Source organism: Schistosoma haematobium, chromosome ZW (assembly GCF_000699445.3).
Source record: "Schistosoma haematobium chromosome ZW, whole genome shotgun sequence".
NCBI classification, from domain to species: Eukaryota; Metazoa; Platyhelminthes; class Trematoda; order Strigeidida; family Schistosomatidae; genus Schistosoma; species Schistosoma haematobium.
Window position 1 is genome coordinate 63673316 of NC_067195.1, and position 24426 is coordinate 63697741.

The 24426-nt window shown below is 34.4% G+C and overlaps 1 protein-coding gene across 1 annotated transcript in view; it reads right to left on the bottom strand.

Annotated features, from left to right (window-relative positions):
- Positions 1-2481: 2481 nt before the first annotated feature.
- TRABD2A (Metalloprotease TIKI1) overlaps positions 2482-24426 on the bottom strand; it is a 36287-nt gene continuing 14342 nt past the window's right edge. The window contains exons 2-6 of the mRNA XM_051218824.1: positions 18082-18639; positions 14698-15406; positions 12457-12616; positions 10875-10994; positions 2482-2786 (exon numbers count right to left, since the gene is read on the bottom strand). Of these exons, the coding sequence (XP_051072152.1) occupies positions 2504-2786; positions 10875-10994; positions 12457-12616; positions 14698-15406; positions 18082-18639 (1830 nt within the window). The 3' untranslated portion in view covers positions 2482-2503. The remainder of the gene's footprint in view (positions 2787-10874; positions 10995-12456; positions 12617-14697; positions 15407-18081; positions 18640-24426) is intronic.

Sequence of the window (24426 nt, forward strand, 5' to 3'; positions counted from 1 at the left end):
TGTTTTTGTTCCTGAAAGCGCAGAGACGCACTAGCGTTGTCTGTCGTCGCATTGGGAACAACAGAGAAGGATGATTCCATATAGTGGGTGAGATGGCAATGATGCTGTTTCAATGTGGGATCGTACAGTTGTATGGCGAATGATGAATTGAAGTGATAATGTAATGTGGTATTGATGATTGTTTGTGTTTCTAGCGACGTGTTTGTTTGCGTGATAAGTGTAAGAGCGTTTAGTTTATTGTGTGTGTTTGTGTTGTGTGTGTGTGTGTGTGAATGACGTGGTGTCTGTTGATTGTGTTGTTTGTTAGTGTTTGAGAGAGGTTATTTTGTTGAGTGTAGTTGTGCAGTTGTTCTTGTTCCTGAAAGCGCAGAGACGCACTAGCGTTGTCTGTCGTCGCATTGGGAACAACAGAGAAGGATGATTCCATATAGTGGGTGAGATGGCAATGATGCTGTTTCAATGTGGGATCGTACAGTTGTATGGCGAATGATGAATTGAAGTGATAATGTAATGTGGTATTGATGATTGTTTGTGTTTCTAGCGACGTGTTTGTTTGCGTGATAAGTGTAAGAGCGTTTAGTTTATTGTGTATGTGTTTGTCTGTTGTTGTGTGTGTGTGTGTGTGAATGACGTGGTGTCTGTTGATTGTGTTTTTTGTTAGTGTTTGAGAGAGGTTATTTTGTTGAGTGTAGTTGTGCAGTTGTTCTTGTTCCTGAAAGCGCAGAGACGCACTAGCGTTGTCTGTCGTCGCATTGGGAACAACAGAGAAGGATGATTCCATATAGTGGGTGAGATGGCAATGATGCTGTTTCAATGTGGGATCGTACAGTTGTATGGCGAATGATGAATTGAAGTGATAATGTAATGTGGTATTGATGATTGTTTGTGTTTCTAGCGACGTGTTTGTTTGCGTGATAAGTGTACGAGCGTTTAGTTTATTGTGTGTGTTTGTGTTTGTTTGTGTGTGAATGACTTGGTGTCTGTTGATTGTGTTGTTTGTTAGTGTTTGAGAGAGGTTATTTTGTTGAGTGTAGTTGTGCAGTTGTTTTTGTTCCTGAAAGCGCAGAGACGCACTAGCGTTGTCTGTCGTCGCATTGGGAACAACAGAGAAGGATGATTCCATATAGTGGGTGAGATGGCAATGATGCTGTTTCAATGTGGGATCGTACAGTTGTATGGCGAATGATGAATTGAAGTGATAATGTAATGTGGTATTGATGATTGTTTGTGTTTCTAGCGACGTGTTTGTTTGCGTGATAAGTGTACGAGCGTTTAGTTTATTGTGTGTGTTTGTGTTTGTGTGTGTGTGTGTGAATGACGTGGTGTCTGTTGATTGTGTTGTTTGTTAGTGTTTGAGAGAGGTTATTTTGTTGAGTGTAGTTGTGCAGTTGTTTTTGTTCCTGAAAGCGCAGAGACGCACTAGCGTTGTCTGTCGTCGCATTGGGAACAACAGAGAAGGATGATTCCATATAGTGGGTGAGATGGCAATGATGCTGTTTCAATGTGGGATCGTACAGTTGTATGGCGAATGATGAATTGAAGTGATAATGTAATGTGGTATTGATGATTGTTTGTGTTTCTAGCGACGTGTTTGTTTGCGTGATAAGTGTAAGAGCGTTTAGTTTATTGTGTATGTGTTTTTATGTTTGTCTGTGTGTGTGTGTGATTGACGTGGTGTCTGTTGATTGTGTTGTTTGTTAGTGTTTGAGAGAGGTTATTTTGTTGAGTGTAGTTGTGCAGTTGTTTTTGTTCCTGAAAGCGCAGAGACGCACTAGCGTTGTCTGTCGTCGCATTGGGAACAACAGAGAAGGATGATTCCATATAGTGGGTGAGATGGCAATGATGCTGTTTCAATGTGGGATCGTACAGTTGTATGGCGAATGATGAATTGAAGTGATAATTTAATTTACTATTTATGATTATTTTTTCTTCTATTGACATTTTTCTTTTGAGTGTTCACTCTGTGAATGCGTACTTGATGATTTGACTTTATCTCGTCTTGTTTTTTTTGTGTTTTTTTGTTTTATTTTTTTGCGTTTGCGGATTTTTTTGATGGTTTTGTAATTTTGAATATTATTTTTTGTTTTTGTTTGATATTTATTTTTCGTATTATCGGTTTCTTTTATGTTTGTTATTTTATGTTGTTTTTTGGGTTAATATTTTCATTAATTTTTTGGCCATTCGTATTGTTTTTTTGTTGTGTTTGTTTTCGCTTCATCCTTCTTGGTATTTCTCATTGGTAATTAGCTGTTTTGAAGTTTGTGCGCTGTATTTTCGTTAATTTGGTTAATATTTTTATTGCATCACATTTTACTTTACTTGATTGTTATTCCAACGAATATGTGTCAGTGATTATTTTATTTTTCTCACTTTTCCCTTGTTTATTTACTTTTCAACTATTTTGTTTATATATATTACTGGTGTTTTTATTCTGATGTTCACTTCAGGTTTATTTTCAATTTAAGAGAAATAAAGAAAATGTTTTCTATATCAAATCTTATATTTAGAATAGTTTTAATATATATGCTGTATAAAATAATATACATTGGTTCGTGATAATGTTTGTCTTTGTTCTTATGGCTAACATATGATGGAGTCTATTTGAAGCGCTAACTAGTAATTGTAAACCTTTTTGATTCTTTGATTTGTGCTTATTGGTATGTTGTAGCTGTTGAAGTCGTTTGTGTTTAGTCGTCGAATACTTCACATTTGTTTCTAGTGCAAATAGTTTGGACGATTGTTTAACCATATTAGACGTAGATATATAATTGTAGTTAACCAAAGTTCTATAATAGAAAGGAAAAACAGAACATTTTCTAAAAAAAACTAGGAATGTTAAGTACTAAGTTCAATACTCTTTATTCGAGTCATATATACGCGGTAAAACAGAAGCTAAGTAAATGTGAATGTGTAGGTCGGACTTCATTTTTAAAAGCTTGTGTAGAATAATGCAGTGATTAGTAATGTCATGTAAGTAATACTATAGCTGTTGTAGTTTCTCTATTTATCCTTTGTCATTTAAGCCACAAACAGTACATACACTAACTCCCACTGTATTGTAAACGTTGTCACTAACATATCAAAATTTCCGAGCCTCTAAATTCAACTATCTGAATATAGATGCGTAGTCCAAGTAATTGCAGTTTTTATTCGTTAGTATATGTTGCGATATGTAATAAGTTCTCACATACACTTCATTTTCATTCTTAATGAATGTAGAGCCAGATTCGAATCTGCATTAATATATGTTGCCACATCTCTCCACAGCGATATGAAATCAACGAACATCGAAGTGTTACTAAAAATAGGAATGAATGAGACTAAACATAGGATAATACGTTTAGATCAGTAGAACGTAGTGGATTAACTTATGAGATTTTTAGGAATGATGGTTCAGTTTTATCAGTTATATTAACCAAAATCTGGGAACTAGATCTAGTCCCATCTGACTGGTCTCAATCTTTGATCGTTCCAGTTTATAAGGAAGGGCAGAAATCCCTTTGTGGCAATCGCAGAGGAATCGGTTTAACAAATATATTGTCTAAAATATCAGCCTCGATAATACTTTGATGTTTAACTATAGAGAAAACCAAACCAACTGTTCACCCTTCGGCAGATTCCGGGACATAGACACTTTTCGCTGTTTGACGATATTTGTATTCCTTGACCTTAAAATATCGTTCGACTCCGTTGATCGTGAGGTTCCGTGGCAGTGTCTACTACTGAAACATGTACCAATGAAACACATTAACATTGTACAGGCTCTCTACTCGAACATCACCGGTCGATTCAGAGTTTATGATGAACTTTATCGAAATTGAATATTTTAAGTGGTGTTCGTCAAGGTTGTCCGCTTTCCCCACTGTTATTTAACTTTCTCATAAATATGCTTTTACAGATAACGCTCTCATCACCTGACTTTTCAGGGAATGATGTATTTGGAAGTTCACTTGTTGACATTGAATAGGCAGATGATATAGTTTTGTTTGGTGAAGATGCTGACAAAATGCAAAGTATTCTGACCACCTTAGGCAACAATCCAAGCATGCTTGGCACGCATTCAGATGTCTGGATTGGATTTTGCCAACTTGCGTCACTTGTGGCGTAGGTGAGATATCCATATCCCAATCAAAGGGCCAGTTTACTGCTCAGTAGTTAACTTCGTTCTACTTAATGGGTGTGAAACATGATGATATAGAGTAAGGATACTCGTAGGTTACTAGTATTCGATAATCAGTGTCTATGAGGCATTGCTCGTGAATTTTGAGACCACCTAGTTTGAAATTCTTAATCTAGGAATAGAGTACTAGGTAAAGATGGGAAATCGATTGATAAGGCAGTAAATCTCCATCAGCTGAGGTGATTGGGACATAATGTTGCGTATGCTCTACTACCTCCTACTTCGACGGAGAATGTATTCTGGTGCAGGAGTAGGCTGGAAGAAAGCTAAAGGCGGCCAAGCCATAACACGGTATCAGTCCATAAAGTCACTGACAGTTCGACTGACCTATGTTGATAGACCACCTGGATGGGGTCCGTGTAATTATCATAACCAATCGTTAGAGTTTGAATGATGGCTCAAAATCTCTTGCGTTAGCACAGGGGCATCTATCATTTGTCTTCTCCCGAATTCCTCATAACTTTTTGTCAAATAAACTAATTAATGTGTTTATAACAATCTACCCAATCCTCAATTTATTCGAAATTATCAAATCAAACCTTAGTAATGATACTTGCATAACTTTTTTGTCTCACGAATTCGTATTTTTTCAAATTGTGTCTTTGATTCCTAACATTTCCTGTTACCAGTGATACTGTTCCTGACCGTTGCTGCTACCTAAAAGTGGTGGTTGGGCTTGCCTATCGTGATGAACCCATCAGGCTATACTAGATGGGACAATCGTTTATCAAGGTCCTACCATGTCAGACACGTCGGTTGAAGAACGGTAAGACCAAAACTAGAAAACTCAAGGTGCGAGGGCTAAATCGTACTACTGACTGCACAGAGTTGTGACAGCAGTAAAGTGTTTCCCTCAGACAACCGGCATAACAGCGATGCTGCCTTCCCACAAAGGAAGGGTTGGGTTAGGAGAGGTCAACCCTAAGAATTTTCACCTCACCTTATTACACGCATTTATGTCTCCGACGATGAGGTTTCAACAATTACGGGGCCAACACAAAAATTGCCCGGGATCATGCAGTTGTCCCTTGGGCACTGCCTTCACGCTCTCGGATCACTAAAACCAACTTCCGTTCAATTTCCTTTCCAGGTACTCCTAGAAAAACCCACTGGGTGAGAAACCGGGAAGGGATAACCGCCCTCATATCTCTAACAGCACTCAAGATTACCACTGTATTCATAATCAGTTTCCTTCTTCAGTTTCTGTTATTCCTCCTGCTTTGACTTTCATCTATAAACTTCTCCAAGTTTCACCATAGCCAACGATTCTAGTGCGCGAAATACTGTCCCAAGTCTACTGAAATTCCTCTACAAACTACACATTGAAGCCTTCAATGTACGTACCTTGTGTGAAGTCGGTCGGCAGCTTTCCTTGAATACGACCATAAGATCTCATACGATTGATGTATGCTGTTTCCGAAACACGCGTACGAGATCCTAGCGTATTCATTCATTTGACCTTACCTCGCCAAAACGGAGAGCCGACGAGATACACCCGCCGTGTATCTGGCGACCCGATGGCTAGTTCTCGTGGACTGGCGGGTGCAGGTATAGCACTAAGTTCGAGGACAGAACAAGCACTATTAAGATGGATCCTGTTAACAGTCTTCTATGTGCTCCTCGGTTAAACAACTCCGTAAGAATTCGGAAGGATAGAGACACACGTCGTTTCTGCCTACACTCCCACTGACTGCAGCTCGAATGAAGTGAAAGATAACTTTCTGAGCTTCTTCAGAAAGCTAGACGCTCAGACATAGTACTCGTAGCAGGTGACTTTAATGCCCAGATAGGTAGCTTAAGCCAAACAGAAAGACATTTAGATGGGTGTTTTAGTATTCCGGTTAAGCGAACAGATAATGGTGATCGCCTACTGCAACTGTGCTTAGACAATCGTTTATTTTTGGCAAACACAAATTTTAAGCATAACGAGAGACATTGTCTAGCATGGCGACCCTCTGCAACAAACCAACAGTGGACTCAAATAGACCATATTGCCATCAGTCATCGTTGGAGAGGTTCGACAGAAGACTGCCGATCGTTCTGGAGTTCATGTTTTGACTGTGATCATGCTCTAATACGAGAACACATTTGCTCGCGCCTCACTGAACGCAGAAAAGCCACACTAAGAAGACCCATTATAATTGAATCGAATGACAAGAAAGTTGAAAGTCGATTCTAGGAACAACTGAGGTCACATTTAGGCAATTCTGAAGACGAGGCTGACCCAGGTGTTGCTTGAAGAGATATACAAACAGCTGTGGAAACAGCAGTGACATCTATTATTGATTTGAACCAAAGGATTACGAAAAACCATCAACTCGTCCCATTAGGCTCTGAACATGATGACGAGTGAAAACAAATCAGATCTAGGCTAACCAGAAGTCTACGGAACGATCGTGAGTAGTGGTGGGCAACGAAAACAAAAGAGATTGAAAAGACAGCAGCTGTAGGTAACACCAGACAGCTTTTCAGACCAATAAAAAAACGGAATTAAGAAGTCAAGTGTAAGTGAAAAAACGCGGCACTATTATGTGCTCTCATTCCAGGCATTAAGAACGATGAGTGGAACATTTTAATGGGCAGTTCATCTACTTTACAACTACCCACCATTCCCAGACAGTGTGAATGGAACATTAAAGTAGGTCTCCCGACTCTAGCTGAAGTTCGAAAAGTTATAGCTAGTCTGAAACGAGGAAGGGCATTTGCTACAGATGGATTGGCTCCAGAAGTCTTTAGGAATGGTGGTCCAATTTCAGTGATTAGGTTGACTAATATTTTAGCTAAAATCTGGGAGTTAAACGTTATCCCATCTAACTGGTCGCAATCACTTATCGTCCCAATATATAATAAAGGGTCAAAATCATCCTGCGACAACCACAGAGGGATTAGTTTAACAAATATAGTATCTAAAATACTAGCCTCGATAATTATCAGACGCCTAACTAAGACTCGTGAACTGCAAACTCGAGAGAACCAAGCTGGCTTCAGACCTGGTCGTGGCTGCATCGACCACATATTCACCATTCGTCAGGTTCTAGAAGACAGGCATAATTATCGGCGTCCGACAATGGTGATCTTTTTTGACTTAAAAGCAGCATTTGACTCTGTAGACCGCGAGATTCTGTGGCAGTGTCTGTTATTGAAAGGCGTACCTCAGAAGTACATAAACCTTGTGAAGGCTCTTTACTCGAACACTACCAGTCGAGCCAGAGCTTATGGCGAACTGTCATCTGCTTTTGCAACCTCAAGTGATGTCCGTCAAGGCTGTCCACTTTCTCCATTTTTCTTCAACTTCATCATAGACCTACTGATGGAAATAACATTCTCGTTGACTGAATTTTCGAGCATTGATCTCCTTCCAGGAGGTTCACTTATCGACTTAGAATACACAGATGATTTAGTCCTGTTTGTTGAAAACTGATAAAATGCAGAGTCTTTTGGTAGCACTAAGCAACAATGCCAGTATGTTTGGAATGCGTTTCTCTCCCTTTAAATGCAAGTTGTTGCTTCAGGACTGGTCTGCGTCAACACCTGAACTAAGGATAGGGAGTAAAGTAGTAGGACCCTTTGAAACCTTCACTCATCTTGGAAGTCTGGTCAGCCCTAATGGATGGTATTTGACGAAATCTTGGCGCGGATTCGAAAGGCTCGTTTGGCTTCTGCCAACTTGTATCACCTATTTCAAAGGCGAGATATTCGTCTCTCATTAAAAGGACGAGTATACCGGGTGATAGTTCGTTCTGTTTTACTTTGAGGCTGCGAATCAAAGCCATCAAGAGTAGAAGATATTCGTAAGTTACCAGAATTTGATCACACATGTCTTAGAAATATTGCTCACATCTACTGGGATCACGGGGTAAGTAATAGTGAGGTTAAACTCAGGGTATTAAGGAATGATGGTAAGTCAGTTGATGAGGTTGTGAATCTTCATCAACGGAAATGGTTGGGCCACGTGTTGCATGTGCCTGAAAACCGGTTACCACAACGCACAATGCTGACTAGTGTAGGAGATGGTTGGAAGAAAGTTAGGGGCAGCCAAACCAAAATGTGGCATCAGTGCTTGAAGTCACTAACTTCTAGTCTGAGCCATGTTGGTAGATGCAGATCTCTTGGTTGGGGTCTATGTGACTATAGTAACCAATGGTTGGAGACTCTTGGTGACATGGCTCAAAATCGATCAAAATAGCGTAGGCGTATATACTCTTTGTCTTCCCTTAAACCATGAGATTAAAACTACTTTATATCTTTCTTTCTACGGATTAATTTTTTCTTCCTGTACCATATCCTTATTATTTTTCCAGTTAGCTTGGGACCGGCAGTAACTCTAGAAGAGCTACAGGTCCTCAAATACAACACGGAGAACACCAATCCAATCACTCCTGATGGCGAGACTATGGAAGATGTAGAATCCTTCGCGTACCTGAGAAGCATCATCGACGAACAAGGAGGATCGGATGCAGATGTAAAGGTGAGGATTGGTAAAGCAATGGCCGCATTCCGTACGATCGAAGAACATATGGAACTCCAAACAACTTTCAACCAATATAAAAATCAGAATCTTCAATACGAAAATCAAGACAATTATACTGTACGGAGCTGAATTGTGAAGAACTACTACAACTATCATCAAGAAGGTACAAGTATTAATAATTTGTTGTCTACGCAACATCCATTGCCTGGATATAATCGGTAACAGCCTTCTGTGGGACAGAACAAACCAGCTTCCAGCTGAAGAAGAAATTAGGAAAAGACGATGGAAATGGATAGGATATATATTACGCAAATCATCAAACTGCATCGCGAGGCAAGCCCTAACTTGGAATCCTGAAGGGAAGCGGAAAAGAGGAAAGCCGAAGAACACACTACGTCGGGAAATCAAAGCAGATATGAAAAGAGTGAATAAAGACTTGAAAGAGCTGGAAAGGATTGCCCAGGACAAGGTTGGATGAAGAGTGCTGGTGGACAGCCCATACTACTACACGAGGGGTAACAGGCGTAAGTAAGTAAGTAATCGTATCCTTATATGAAATGTTAATTTTGTGCTACCATTGAGATAACTGTGTCTATAAATTTCGTGTTGATCTTTTGCTAATGAAGTGTAGCAACTTGAGCCCATGAATATATGAGCCTAGTCCTACATTGTTGCTGACTGACTGATACTGACATTACCTCTACTATCCTGGAATTTGTCGTGACAACTTCATCCTTCTGTGCTAATGGGGTATGGGAACTTGGATCGATGTACATACGTACAGATTCTTTGTTGTGATTGACTATTAGATCTTGTTTTATAACCCCCAAGTAATGCACAATAAACTGGTTCGCAGTATGCTCACCATTTGAAGTCATCCAAATTAGCAAAAGATGAGCAAGCTTTCTAAACTTACTCTGAGATGCTTTGAGCTATCAATCCATGTGGGCTGATGAGACTTCTAAAACAAGTAGCGCTGATGACCTCCTCGACTGTTTCTTTATCATTAGTTTAGAGAGTTGACGCAAATAAATCTTGGGTCAAAATTGTAAGGTTAAAAGGATAGAAGTGTATCGCATATATGTTGTGTCGTTCCTGAATCTGTTCAGAAGTCTTTAAAAACTGGTCTTCATCAAGCGGAACTATTGTCTACGTATTTTAAGTCATCGGATGTGTTTCGCGTTAGGTGATCACCCTTCAAAAAGTCTGATAAAGTTATGTAAGTGTGGGAATCTCTGATGACGTTGCCTATTTTTATGCCGATTTTTTATAAAGCTTAACATTACGGTTGTCATTTTAATAAAAAGCCAACAAATTTAGGTAATTTTATAGTAGACTATGCTTCTATGAAACCACTTAATCAATATAGTTATGTGTTGCATTGAGGTCTTGGAACACGTTCATGTCTGGGTACCAGTCGTTATGTATGTCCGAAAGCCTGACGAAAGATTTAGCAAACACATCTAAGTCTAGGTATGAATCCTACTAGCTTTCCAGGTGTTTGCTTTTCTGAAGCTCCATGTAGTGATTGGAAGATTGTGGAAGCCAATATTTTTGTCAATGTTTGTTAAGTGGAATCCTCTGTTATTGCTGCAAAAGGATTTTGACATTTTTTTCAAGGTGGAACGATTAAGACCAGCCAGATAGAATCACTCACAGCTCCAAAACTGTAATTAGTATCTTAGCCGCCTTAACTGGCAGTAGTGAACTACTCTCTTGGAAGAGTTCTAGAGTTAATCTATCAGGTTATTCTCTTCTACTTTGCTTCAAATTAGATATGGATTTTTCAACCTCACTAAGGTTTGGAGGACTCATGTGAATCTCCCACTATGATTGGTTGAGATGAGGTGGGTAATTAAAGATTAGCTAACGGGCTTCTGGATATTTGCTTAAGTTTTTATGGGCTTCTTTCCAATCTCCTGAACTAAGTGTTGATCATTTCATGTGAAGTTAGACCGTTAAAGCATACCAAACAATGTCAGATCATCGTATAATTATGACTTCAAATTGTTTAAGTTCATATTTATGGGGACACCACAATCAGTTCAAAATGTTGTGTCGTAGACGCATGAATTATTTGGAATAGCAGGACAGTTATATGTGACCTTTGACCGTAATAGAGTTTGATGGCTACAAATATCCACATTTTAATACTTTATTTATTCACTTAATGAATTCGAATTGTTTTTCAAGTAGTGTAAATTAATTATGTAAAATGTGTACCTTGGTTTAAAGTCTTCGATTTTAATCCATGAGTTATCAAATTTCACGTATTTCGGCCGAAATTCGGGGACATCTTGTTCTCTGATAGGAAATATGCCATCGTTCAGTTCTATTTGTTTCCTTGATAAACAAAATACTGTAATTATTAGAGAAAATATATCTTCACCAATCGTAATATTTGCTTGTTAACTTTTCATCAATAAAGTAACTTTATCGCCTGTAATCAAATAAATAATTTCAGAAGGGGTTTTGTGGAGATTTTAGTAATTTCAACAGTTGAGATTATGAGCCAATTGAAGCTAGATCACCATGGGAAACCTGGGAGTACTGGACGGCCATTTCATCCCATTGTGGGACTCGTCAGCAGTGCGCATCCTTTACCCCGCCTCACGAAGTTCAACAGGGTCAGTTCTGAGTTAGTAACTCACTGATGACAATGGTGGATTTGTCGCTCGACTTCGTGGAGTGGTTGAAGTTAGACATTAACACAGGTGGATGCAGAAACATCAATAATCGATGACTTTGAGATCACTTGTATACCTTTATTTAGTCAATATGCATAGCATTAAAAAAGTTTAAATTCGATCCGATAAACAAGTAACAGGAATCTATGAGTGGAATTCATCTGTTATTTTTGCCAAATTAATTACAAGTCAAAATAATTTGGTATATATATAGCTGATGTGAATATCATTGTTTAGAGTGTTGGGTTGATTATGTAATAATCCCGTGGATTTTTAGTGTCATAAATTTTGCTAACATTTGTTATATAGTATACGCTTTTATTTGTGAATGAAAATTACTTGAGTAGTTTCTATGTTCGAGGGATTAAAATAACAACAAACAAGTAACTCGTGCGCATATATACAATACAAAAGTGTCACAAAACAGTGTACTAAAAGAGAAAACTAACCAGTGATGTTTAAGTTTCTATCAGGTGGGAAATACAAACTAATAGTAAAATGGGTGCTTTTGGCTAGAGAACGATAGGTTTAAAATTTCCACTAATAAATAACAAAAATGATAAGTTTATCCACTAATTTCTGGGAATCTAGCATTCTCTGAAGTAGTGCAATGGCAACATGACTGGAAGCCTTTTTATATTATAGATCTTTCTCTACGGATACTTCAAAACTAATCCACTTATTTCTCTCTGAATGACTTAGTTTTAAGCACAGTGGCATGTCATCAGTTAATAAGAAAGTTGTCAATACATATTCTGTGATTCATTAAAGAGATATGACCTTGTATAGTCTAGCTCATCTATTATTCTTTGTTGTATTTTAAATGAGAAAAAGTCAAATGTTGTTAGTGAATTAGGAAGTCATTGAATACTGTTGTGATTGGTAATAACCAACTGTAAATAAGATATACTACTAATAAAACTTGATTTGATTTAACAGTCTATAAAATACATTGAATCTTTATTTGCATATAAAGAAAAATTTCAGATTATTACTTCGTTAATCAAAGATACGACTATATAGATTCAATGTATTATTCTGTTATATTGTACAGGTTAAATTAACTTCTTTTTCTACTAATAAATGTTTATTTATGAATGTATAACTTATTCACTTACTTCGACATTTTGTCGAATTTTTCAAATTTTAATGGTTTTTCTGAAATTTCACTTATTCTCACTTCACTTCTCATTGTATTCTGTTGTGGAACTGGAATAATGATGTAACCAGCTTTACGTAAATGATCAATAATTGTCTCTCCACTTCCTATAAAATGTGCTGTAAAATATAAAAATAAAAAAAATAGATAAATATTGGAAATAAACATTTTCATTATTTTAACAATAACAATTAATTCTCTTAATACAAAGATCTTTCATTTTAATGGCATAAATTCAATACTTTCTATAGGAAATATTACCTAGTAAATTCTCTTCTAAAGGACCATATAAGTTTATGGTATGTACAATTTTTATTTACAAGTTATGATATTAAAGTTGAAAATAAGGATAAATAAATTGATAGTTGTAGGCGTGGTGTATGCTACTTATGTTGACAGACATAAGTAGTATGTAACATCAATCAGAAGTGGGTTATCTGTGAACAGAAGGTTGAGAAGATTGAAATAAAAAGAGTAAAAAAAGGAACTGGTAGCAATCAAGATTACAACAATGATGAAGGAACAATCATGTATTTAATATATATATCCCAATGAGTATAAAAGTTGCATTTATCACGTTTCGTGACTTAATGTAAGTCACTTCAGAGTAAATAAAATTTGTGATTTTCAAATTTTGCTAAGCCACTGTGTGACTGTTTATTCTACCTCAAAGTGTTCATTTACTACTTAGGGAGTGAATTATAATGAATACATTGATAACTTGAATCAAGCTATAGGTAAAATTATATTCGGAAAAAGATAATCAGAATAAATGTAGGCAAATTAGTTTGAGAATAAAAGATCATTAAGGGCCAGATGTTTGAAAAATGGTCATTTGATGAATGAGCCTATATGAATCAGCTAAAGGATGATGGAAAGTGGAGTAAGTGGTTAGAAAATTGTTCAAATATGTGAGAAACATTGAAATTTAGGGGACTCCCGTTGCAGAAATATAGAAGTGGGAAAAATGACGTATATCAGGTTATTTGAAATCATTGGAAACCTACTGAATATAAAACAAGACAAGGTAATGAAAAAGTTGAAACCAATTTCGAGTAGTCATTGGCACTGGTATTTAAAGGATTTTTACTAGCGGCTCAGTTTTGTTGTCAAGGCGTTTACTGAGTTTCGAGATCAGTTTCTAATTTCTAATAAAGAAAATGTGTGAAGTAAGAATCATTTTTTGATCAGTATGTGATAGTCAACTTCATTCTGACAGTCCTCATATGATTTGGGATCTTAATTCTAGGCTGGTATCATGTTTTTATCTCTAAATAGTGTGAAACAACTTCAAATTTTGACTTAATTTGATTATTTGTTGGAAATTAAATGATCCAAATAAAAATAATATAAGATTTTAGTGATAGTTCATTTCTTACTAGTGTTAATTACCGGTGATTTTAAATGCTTGTTAAGTTGATTTCGTTAAAAGTTCTCCTATTTAAGTAGAAGCCTCAAAATTATGTGAGCATGATTACGTGGATTGTGGCATCGGAAAATCATGACTTCAATCCCATTGGAGGTTATCAGTGATTAACGATAAACATATAAAAAATTGAAGGAAACATTATTTTGTTATTTAAATTGTTTTTTCATCTGTTACTTTTCTTAGTGTTGATTTTAAATTTATGCAAAGAAACAAGACCGTATTTTTAGTCCGGGAAGGAGAAATGCATGAATAAAAGGATAATATTTAATTTAATGTGACTGATTGACGGTAACTAAGGATCCAATAAAATTACAAATAACCGGGTGGATGTTTCGTCGTGGGAAGCTTATTTTACCAGGAGGCGAACTCAGGATCTTAAGCTTTTGAGGAGAGCACCCTACTTTAAAACTAATGAAATGCAATCCAATAATTACATTCTCAATTTCTGCTGGTTTTTGGCCTAGCGCCACTGTCATCAGTAATGATTATTTCGCTCCCCACACGGTTGAACTCCACTGGTGATAACTTCTCATCAGAGCTCCGGTAGTCTATCTCGAAATTGGTCACTATGTGAACACAACTATTAATTGATTGGATAGAATATGGATATAGATTTAATGAGACGTTATATAGAGATAAATTGTTTCAGTGTAGGATGAAGAAGCAATCCAATCGTCTCTTTTTCTGTTCGTTCTCTAAATAATGTCAAATCGCGTTCGGAAACACCTTTACACTGAGACAGTGAAATCTAAAAAAACAAGGTTACATTACCTGCGCCTAATGCAAAAAATGCCGATTGATTTAATGATTCAGCAAGTTTTAATTTATTGATTATCTCATGAGCCATTCGCTCATTACGTCTAACTATCAGTTCTTCATTTAAATACTTCTCCAAATCAATAAGCGTTTGAACTTGACTCGGGCTTAACAAGTTTGCTATTTGTTTGTCAATGAAGTAACTTGATGTTGATTGTGATGATGATTGGGTACGATAGTTATGTGGTTTAGAAATGTTATTCACCTTGTTGGGAAATTTCTGTTGTTGTATTGTGGCGTTTTTACGAATCATAGTAATGGGGGAAATTGTATTTGTTTCACCCATTGTTGTATTGTAATCTGACGACGAAGTTGACAATAACACAGAATCTGATGGTGTAGTTTGTGTTAAAGACATTCTAGATAATGTTTCATTCAAATCACCGCAATTATAATGTTCAATTAATTGTTCTGTTGGACTACTGAATACATCTGTTTGTTGAATTGGTCTACGTTTTTGATTAGTAATTGATGTACCATTTATTTGTTCATTCCATGTATTGAATAAAACTTTCGTGTTTGATGTGTATTTTTTATCGCTACTGCTATTATGACTACTCACACGACCATTATGATTAACGTTGTTAAAATAGTTAGTCAAATGTTTCATAGGGTGATTAGCATTTTCTAAATTATTCAATGTGATCTCAAGTGCAAATGTTACCTGAAATAAAAGTTGATATAGTAAAACTTATGGAGGAAAAAACTTTATAAGAAGCAAAAAATATTAATATTGTCTGATTTACTCTTTTAAGTTAAAAATTGAAGTTTGACTAGTAAGTAGTAACGAACATTGTGTTTACTTATTACTTAGCGTTGATTAGGTTGGAATATGGTCACCTGTTAAAGTGATTCGACATGATGTGCACTATATCTGTGTGTAAAATGGTTCGACGGAATTAATAAGAAGCCATGGACTTATGTTTCATGGTAGTTGGCACGCTTCGGTCAGGTATGTCTGCAATTTTGTAGAAAGAAATACTCTTCGTGCGGTTAGAACCTACGTCATTTAGTGTTCTAGTCAGATATATCACAAGTAATCTATTGCAGTTGATTAATTGTAACCTCTCCCAAAGTCTTTGATACCATGTCATTGATTTATATGTAAACATCTTTTTGGAAAAGAGGTTGTGGTTTGTGCTAGTGATGTCAACAGATATAAGTAGTATGTATCATTAGTCGGAAGTGAAATGCCTGGTGATAGGAGGTTAAGAAGATCGAAGAAAATAGAATGAGAACAGAGAACGACTGGTGTGTAAGCGAAGAAACAATGAAGTCTGAGACGATTGATTGGTATTTTGCAAATGAAGTATTTACTATATGGTTCTCAGATTTTACCAAGATATTCTACAATGTTTCACTGAGATACATTTGGTTGTCACCACTGGTGTCCTCGTTCACTACAAGGTGAATATTCAATATTTAACTAGAGGTGTTAGTTTAATGCTACACAAGCCTATATAAATACATACAGTCATATCTATTACATTAGGGCTCATACGTATCCATATTCTGAAGGGGATTCACAGTTTCAGGTCGACGTTATCATCACTTTAGTTGTTGGTTTTTAAATAAACCGTTGATTTGATTGCGCTATCGAAAAATATTCTATTTCACATCGTTTCAGTTATCACTAATTAACGTGTATTAATGAGAACTCACTTAAAAGGGAACAAGGAAAATTGTCGACATGAGTTCATTTTATCTACTTTCAAGTAACATTCGCATGATAAAAAATTTGGTAGATAAGTAATATCAGTGTTCTCATCTTTTACAATTGCCTATCGAACTTGCCGTCATAATTATTATTTACTCAGCTCTTCATAATTAAATTTATTAATAAATGTTATAAATATTTTGACCATAATTTGAATAGAGAACAGCAGTGAAATCCAGAACTCATATTTTATCTTGTTTGCGACTAACCGGTTAAGCGTATCTGGACACAGGTTGATTAAACTCAATTCTCAATGTTAAAAACAAGAATGTGTTAGCCGTTACAACTTTTCACCGTTTCTGTTTTCCAAAACATAAATTACAAATTGTTTTCATATCTTATCAACTCTTTATATTATATCATCACATTTTATCTGTTACAGTAGAAGTGAAATTATTCCATGTTCTTATCTAAATAATTTTTTCTCAACGGGATATTCTCATAGATTTCTGTTAAACGTCTATAGACTAATTAAATAAATTTCGTTTGATTAGAAATGGACGATTGACGTAATAGTACTGTTGATAAAACGGTACGGAATCCTATATACATTATATCATATATTAGAATGAATAATATCTACCAGGTTTGTGGTTTGCAATTACTATTTCTATACACTTTTTAAAAGACTATTGTACTTCAGTAACTTATATCTTCTTTATATAGAAGGATTTATTTACATTTAGTTTCTTATTAAAATATTGTATTCCATCAAAAAAGGCTAGATTGTACTATTTGTTATCTTGCAGTATTTTTTAAGGTTAAATCCCTTAGTAACTAACTCTTTAGTTGAAGAACTTATTTAATTCATCCATAATCCTGAACATTGTTGAGCGAGGCAAAGAAACTAATCATTGAATTTGTGGGGATGGCCCACGGGTAAACTCGAGGAAGCTCTGGAAGAACCGAAGACATTCCATCTAAGCATCTGTTCGAGGAACATTCCAGAATCTCGACGTGTAGCTTCTCCATAGGGCAAAAGCTAAAGGCCACTGTATGCGGATTGGATGACTATGATGATGTTTTCGTTTTTAATTAAAAACTATAAATATCTGAGAGTTTTGTACCATATTTAACACTGTTTGGAACAAAATTCTTTTTCACTCGTCTTCTATCTTCTGGGAGTGTTCTAACGTCTGGATGCTTAAGTAGTACGCAGTATATCACGAATCTAAGCTCTAAATTTAACAGAATTTTCACCAATATTAGTTAAGGGTTGTATACATACTAAAGATGTACGAAATTTACTGGATATTGACTTATGATTTATTTCTCTTCAGTATTGCACTGCCTGTATTGACCATACAATACAATATGAAAGTTAAATTAAATGATTAGAAATTCTGCTTCACTATTTACTATTAGGTGGATGTGGGATGTTAAGAACACTGATATTTTACAAGTTAATGTTGATGAAGTTAGAAATTAATGTTACTAAACATTTTAATTAGAAGTCTTCGGTTTTATTTGTATTTCTCACACAAAACATTCTAATTATTTAACTTCGATAAGTAATTTTAATAATAGAGTTTAGCTGATATATTACTGTACTAACCGTAAAACGATTTATCTTATCATTAAATAGAACATTGAGAAACAAACTTATACAAATATATAATTACCTGCTGAACATTTATTCGATTTAATGGTTCACATTGGTCATTTACTTGTTCCACTGCACCATGTTGTTTACCTAGTCGTTGGGCTTCTTGTGCTAGAAATAAATCCAGTACGGGTACACCTCGATCGAATATTTCACTTCTTGTCAAACTATTTAATAATAATAAAAGCCATATAGGTCTTTTTTCTTTCCAATCTTTTGTCAATGTCTCATATAAATATGATGCGAAAACTTTCTTTTCAGGTTCAATCCATACACTAATCATATGACGAAGGTTATTTAAATATCGATCTAAACGTTTAATTAAGTCTGGTTTAAGTAGATTTGTGATTGTTTGATTTTTAGGTAACACTTGGCAATCACTCAATTCAGCTAATGTAACGGGATTAGTTAAATCCAGTTCAAAATAGACAATATCTGATTGAGCAAAACTTGTTTTTACTACAGGATCAATTTGTGACCAAACATGTGTATAAGCTACATGTAATGTACCAAAAAGGAATGAAGTTGGCTTAGTAGAAATTTTCCATAGGAATGTATTTTTTTGTTTCGAAGCACTCTAAATTATGAAAAGAATAATAAATAAATCAGATAAATGTTAGTTTCACATATTTCTAAACGAAGTAAATCTATGGAGTTTTATGCTTAAGAGTGTTCTGTACATTTAATCTAGAAAATTCTTATTAGGAGAGTTTAATTTATTTAACTACTTAAACTTTTATCCATCAGATAATAGTTCTAAATCACTTGGATCGGCCAAGTTATGTTGCAAGTGTGATTAAAATACCAGCATATGATCGTGTACTAAGTTGTAATTTTTAGAATGTAAGGGTATTCCTACCATATATTTAAGTGCTGTATATAAAAGTTTACCAAAGATGATTGTAACAACTTGCTCTACTTAGTGATATATAAGTTGATAAAAATCGAATAGCGTAGAAAATTAAGAGGGAGTAGTTGTTCTTGTTTAAAATTTTAGTGGAATATTGTTTGGTTGTGTGTTAAGTTCATAGACTTTACGTTACTGTAAATAGGGTATTGGCCATGACTATCGTCTACAAAATTAGTTTTGAAGAACATTTAATTCAAATTGGTTCTCGAAGAAACAATCCATTAGATTATTCAGTTTATCAATAATTAATAACAGTTTTTGACAACTTACCACTGACGTTGTAGTGTAAGGTAATGATTTATGAAGTGAACCAAGATGGAAGTGGAAAAAGGCAGTTTTAAGTAATATTTAATACACTAAGAACACTGCATAGTTGGAGACTACTAACGATTCTATAGCAGAGCAGTTATTGAGCTAAGAATCTTGGTTCCGGAGATAAGGGGCTATAAATAACTAATAAATGGTAAATTGGAAATGAACACAATGTTTGATTTTCTTTGGCTTCCTATGAAATAGATTATATTGTCACCATTTTTAGCCTTAATCCTAATGAAGATACCAGTTTTACTGATTATAAATCAGTTCTAGATGACGATCTAATCAATTATAGGAACTGCTTGTTAAAAACTATTATTCAAATCATCAAGATGTGAAAATGAAATAATTGGTGGGTATACTTTGTTGAAAATATTATTTGCCAGAATTAATATTATTCAATTACTACTATTTGTTTCCGCTCTTGTTAGGTTATTGAGAAGTAATGTATATCACTTTACTTATTTTTATTACAAACTAAATTGTATTGACTAGGATTGAAAAGTAGGATTAATTACTGAATAGTTTGATGGAGTTGGTAAAATTTCATATTCTGTTGCTATACTTTTCTGCAACCCCTCCCAAGATACTGAGAATTACATTATGAACTCAAACTACGTCAAACGCTTTTAGATTAAAAGGGGAGATTTATATAAAATAGCTCATTTTAAAGGTTTGCGTTTAGAACTCAGCGCGACAGTTTCAAAGTTTGAACTTATATGCTTAGTTATGACTCAACAATTATGAATTAATTCCATGAATTTATTGTACTAACGAACTTGGGTTTGTTGCTTATTCGGTTTTGATTTTGTTTTATGACAAAGTTTATATTATCACATTTTATAAAATCTGGTGACACTATTTTCACAGAGAAAAGTTATCTCTATGAATATAAACAGAGAACTTGCATGTTACTTGATTTTTTTATTCACTTTTATGTCATGAGTAAAATCTTAACACTGAATACATTGATGACTAAGAAAAATATTCCTGAGTGTTTCGTAAATTATATACTCATAGAGGACATCATTATAACTAAATGGTGTTTATAGAACTCAAACTGATGGTTTTTACTTGATACAACATTCGGATACACTATAAAATGTTCTCTTCATTTTAAGTACTGAAAGAATTCGTCATTTCTCATACCACGAAATAATCTGGCTAGACTAAATTTATGGACGACTTTCGAACGAATGTCAAGTGACTTTGAGAAATCTTAGTCAATCAGAAAACAGTGAGTACAATAAAAATATATTATACAAAACCAAAGAGTTACAGTGGATACACTTCCTTTACATGGTTCAAAAAATTGTCAAGGTTAAAAAGAGGTTCAGAGGTCCCAAAATCGTAATGCATGTGCTATAGGAGCTCATCCATGTGACTCCATAATAGTGGACCTCTAAAGCTATGATAAGGTCGCAAAAACTATTTCAGCCTCGACCACATAGCTTCAAGATTGTTTGTCATTTTTATTACTCATATGTCACTACAATACTCATAGCACTTAACAGCCGAAGCTTCAGTAACACTTGCGAATGTTGCAGACAGTGTTACTGGTGCTTTCATGATACTGTTCGCAACAATCTTCTATGAACCGATTGTACATGAGCATCAAGTACTGAAATTGGCTCCGTGACCTTGAAATCTCTCACATACTTCTGATTGGCTCGTCCTTAAATTATAGTCTCACCGTTTCCAAATTATACTCATGCTAACATTTGTAACCGGAAATCATAGTCTGAATATGGATCATTTTATATTTTCATGATTATAAACGTTTTTCATTTCATCATTTATATATGAGTATACTTAATATCATATGTGCATGCAACAGGTAAATTTCTTACATTTTCTAGATCTAGTATTATTATAATTTACTGAAGGGGAGTAAAATTCACTTCCGTAGTTATGAATTTTGTCTACTTGAAAAATATCAAATATTACCTTCCTTACAATTTAGTAATTTTTGTTTTAGTGAATTATAATAGGAATAAAACGTAAATTATTTGCGCTGAATTAATAATATATTTGTATCAAAATTAATTTTGATTTGGTTATTTATTCTCTGAAGAAGTGACTTAAACCAAGTCACGAAACGTCAGAAAATCTAATTTTTCTATTCATTGAAATATTACAAATATATTATTTATTTCTAACAATCTACTCAATGCTCAACTTATTCGAAATTATCAAGTCAAATTTTGGTGACGATACCTATAGGATTATATGTAAACTATATAAAGTAAAGAAAAGCTCAATCAGAATTGTTTCTATAGGTATACTGTATAAAGAATATTGTTATAGATATGTTTGATTGATATGCTAATCGGTAATACTCACTCTCTCTCCCTCTCTCTGAATTAGATTACTCTTTAAATATCATTTATGAATTGAGAATTGTAAATTGACAACCATAAAAACCAGTATTTACTGGACACTAGATTTATCATAAGAAATGTGATGTTTGATTTATAAAACATTTATGTAAGTACGAAACATACTAGATGTTAGGTGGGTTTACTCATTTCTCCTTATTAAATCCGTCGAAAAGATTATGCTTCATGTAAACAGATGAGTACCTTTCTTACTGAACAAATGTGGGATTTTACTGGTATTTTTATAATTTATTTATTCATTGTCAGTTTAGATGGCTTTATGAAAGCTTTATATAGTTACGGGGTAGTAGAAACTATTCTCTGCTAGAAGACTGTGGGAGACCAGAGAGCACTGTACAGATCTCATTTACAATTGCTCACCGGTCTGAGCCTTAGGTAGCTAATCATATTGTGACTGAGACTGCTATTCACTGATTGCGTCTTATGTGTATCGATTCATGTGACGAACTAACAGAAGTTTGAAATGTAGACTACTGAATATGTGATTTGGGGGTAGTATGATTATCTCAAAACCTAAAGATCATTACTTCGTTTAGAAGTGTACACTGTTGAGAAGTTTTAAACTAGAATGAAAGCATTTTGAGAAATGAAAAATATGAAGCAATTCATTTGTCGAATAGATATTACTAATACCCTACGTAATAAGATATTTCTTTTCAACAGAGTTATTATCTAAATGTACATATATTGTTTGTGTTTTCTCACTGAGTTGATCTTTAAAGGTGTCAAGTATGTATGAACAAACAAATAATCTGATAACAGATTTGATAAGAAGCAATCATTGATTACTATTTTACTATAATTATTCTCTATCCTTCATTTTATCCATAGAGTTATACCGTTAAGTCACCAAATGTTATATAGTGTTGTTTTAAAACATGGTAATAAAATAAAAAGTAAACATCGTTTCATTATAACCAAAATAAGAGATAATAATTAATTGCTTTGATTCAACAAATAATCCGTATCATTCTATTCTACTGAATTTGCAATTAGCAGTGAACTTCATAATTATAATAAACTAGTTAAAAATCTATGAAACATTACAGAAGTCTACTACTTTTATGCTTTTTGAACGTCAATAGAAACGACACTGATAAGCCCAAGTAAGTAAGTAAGTAATGTAGAGAGGTTAATGAAAAAACCGATATTATGAATCATGTAGTTACAATAATAAAAAAGATTTATTATATGATCGAAATAAGTTAAGCTGAGATAGAACTCACGAAAGTAATTTTTAATTGCCAAAATAGATTGTTGCACAACTACACTTTAAAAACCGAGGTTTAAAGGACAAATTGGGGGAATGAAAACAGTGTCCTTTTGAATCGATAATTCCTAATTACTCTATTTGACAATGATGGTTTCGGCAATATGTAATAGGAATTCTAAGATTCTTATGTGTTAACAATTATGTACGTTTATGAAATATAATTATTATGTCCTCTTGTAAGTAAAGGAATTAAATGTTTTTGAAAGATGTCTGTGAGATAGTTGTTATTCAAAATAGTTTTTCGGTAGAAGTAGAAAGGGAAGAATAAAGGTTATAGAATATTGCTAAAGTGGAGAAAAAACCTTTCTCTAAAATATTTGACTGAAAGGATGATAAAATATCTGGCAAGATTGATCTTACATTAAGGAGTCCTTTGGAAAGCTCTTATCCAGCCGTCAAACTTGTATCAAGATATCAAATAAATTGCTTGTTGAAACGTTCAAAAGTAGTTACACATTCACTTTACGTTACATGCTATTGTGTCTACCAGTTTACCCGTCCTGACAAAGAACATACATTGGAAAGACAGGAAGTAAACTCGTTTGACTGTTTTCTCAAGGTATTGTTCAGGAGAAATAATATCTTAAAAATGTTTACAAATAAACTTAATTACCTTGTATATTATGTATGTTGTTCTCTTCATCATCAGGATCATCAGATTTACAAAATTTTAATAACAAATGAAGATAAATAGTTGATGGATCATTAGATTCAGTTTTTGAATACCGTTTAATTTTCAGCAGTTTCTGAATAATAACAATCATAACAATCATTCTAGTCTGTAAATTAGTCAAATCTATTAAAATATTAAAGCATGAAATATATTAGCAAAGATAGATGGTGGCTAGCAGTGAAATCAAGGATGCTCTATTCGTCCTATTTGGGACTTGTCAGTTTGATGTACCTGACCTGCATCCTAGAATAGATGTTCATTCTGGGACTCGAAACCAGTACCACTCGCTTCAAACGCCATGGCGTTATTCACTTAACTACTGAGTCCTGGTGGCTACATGTTTGTGCAATAGGGTGAAGTTTCAATTCACTTGATGTTATTTACTAGAAAAGACAACAATGGGAAGACACAAACTAACATCACCAAATGAATATAAAATATATTATTATTTATGCTTTATTGTATCAAAAATTGAGGTAGAATGTTCGTTGCCTTCATGTTTAATTTAATTACCAAATTTGTTTTCATTTTGTATGAGAAAATGCTTTCATTCTTCATTAAAAAGATGAAGCATTGAGAAGTCATTATGAAGGTGAATAACCAAATAAAGAAAATATAAATTACTATTGAATGATTCTCATGCTTTTGTATCCAAAATTACAAATAAAACAGAAAATGTTTTAAGTGAATTAGTCTTAAGATTTATGTTTTTACGTGCGTAGTTGTATGTTTTACAAAAAAAAAGAAAAGAGAAAGCCATTGAGAAAGTAAACAAAAGGAAACAGAAAAAGTAG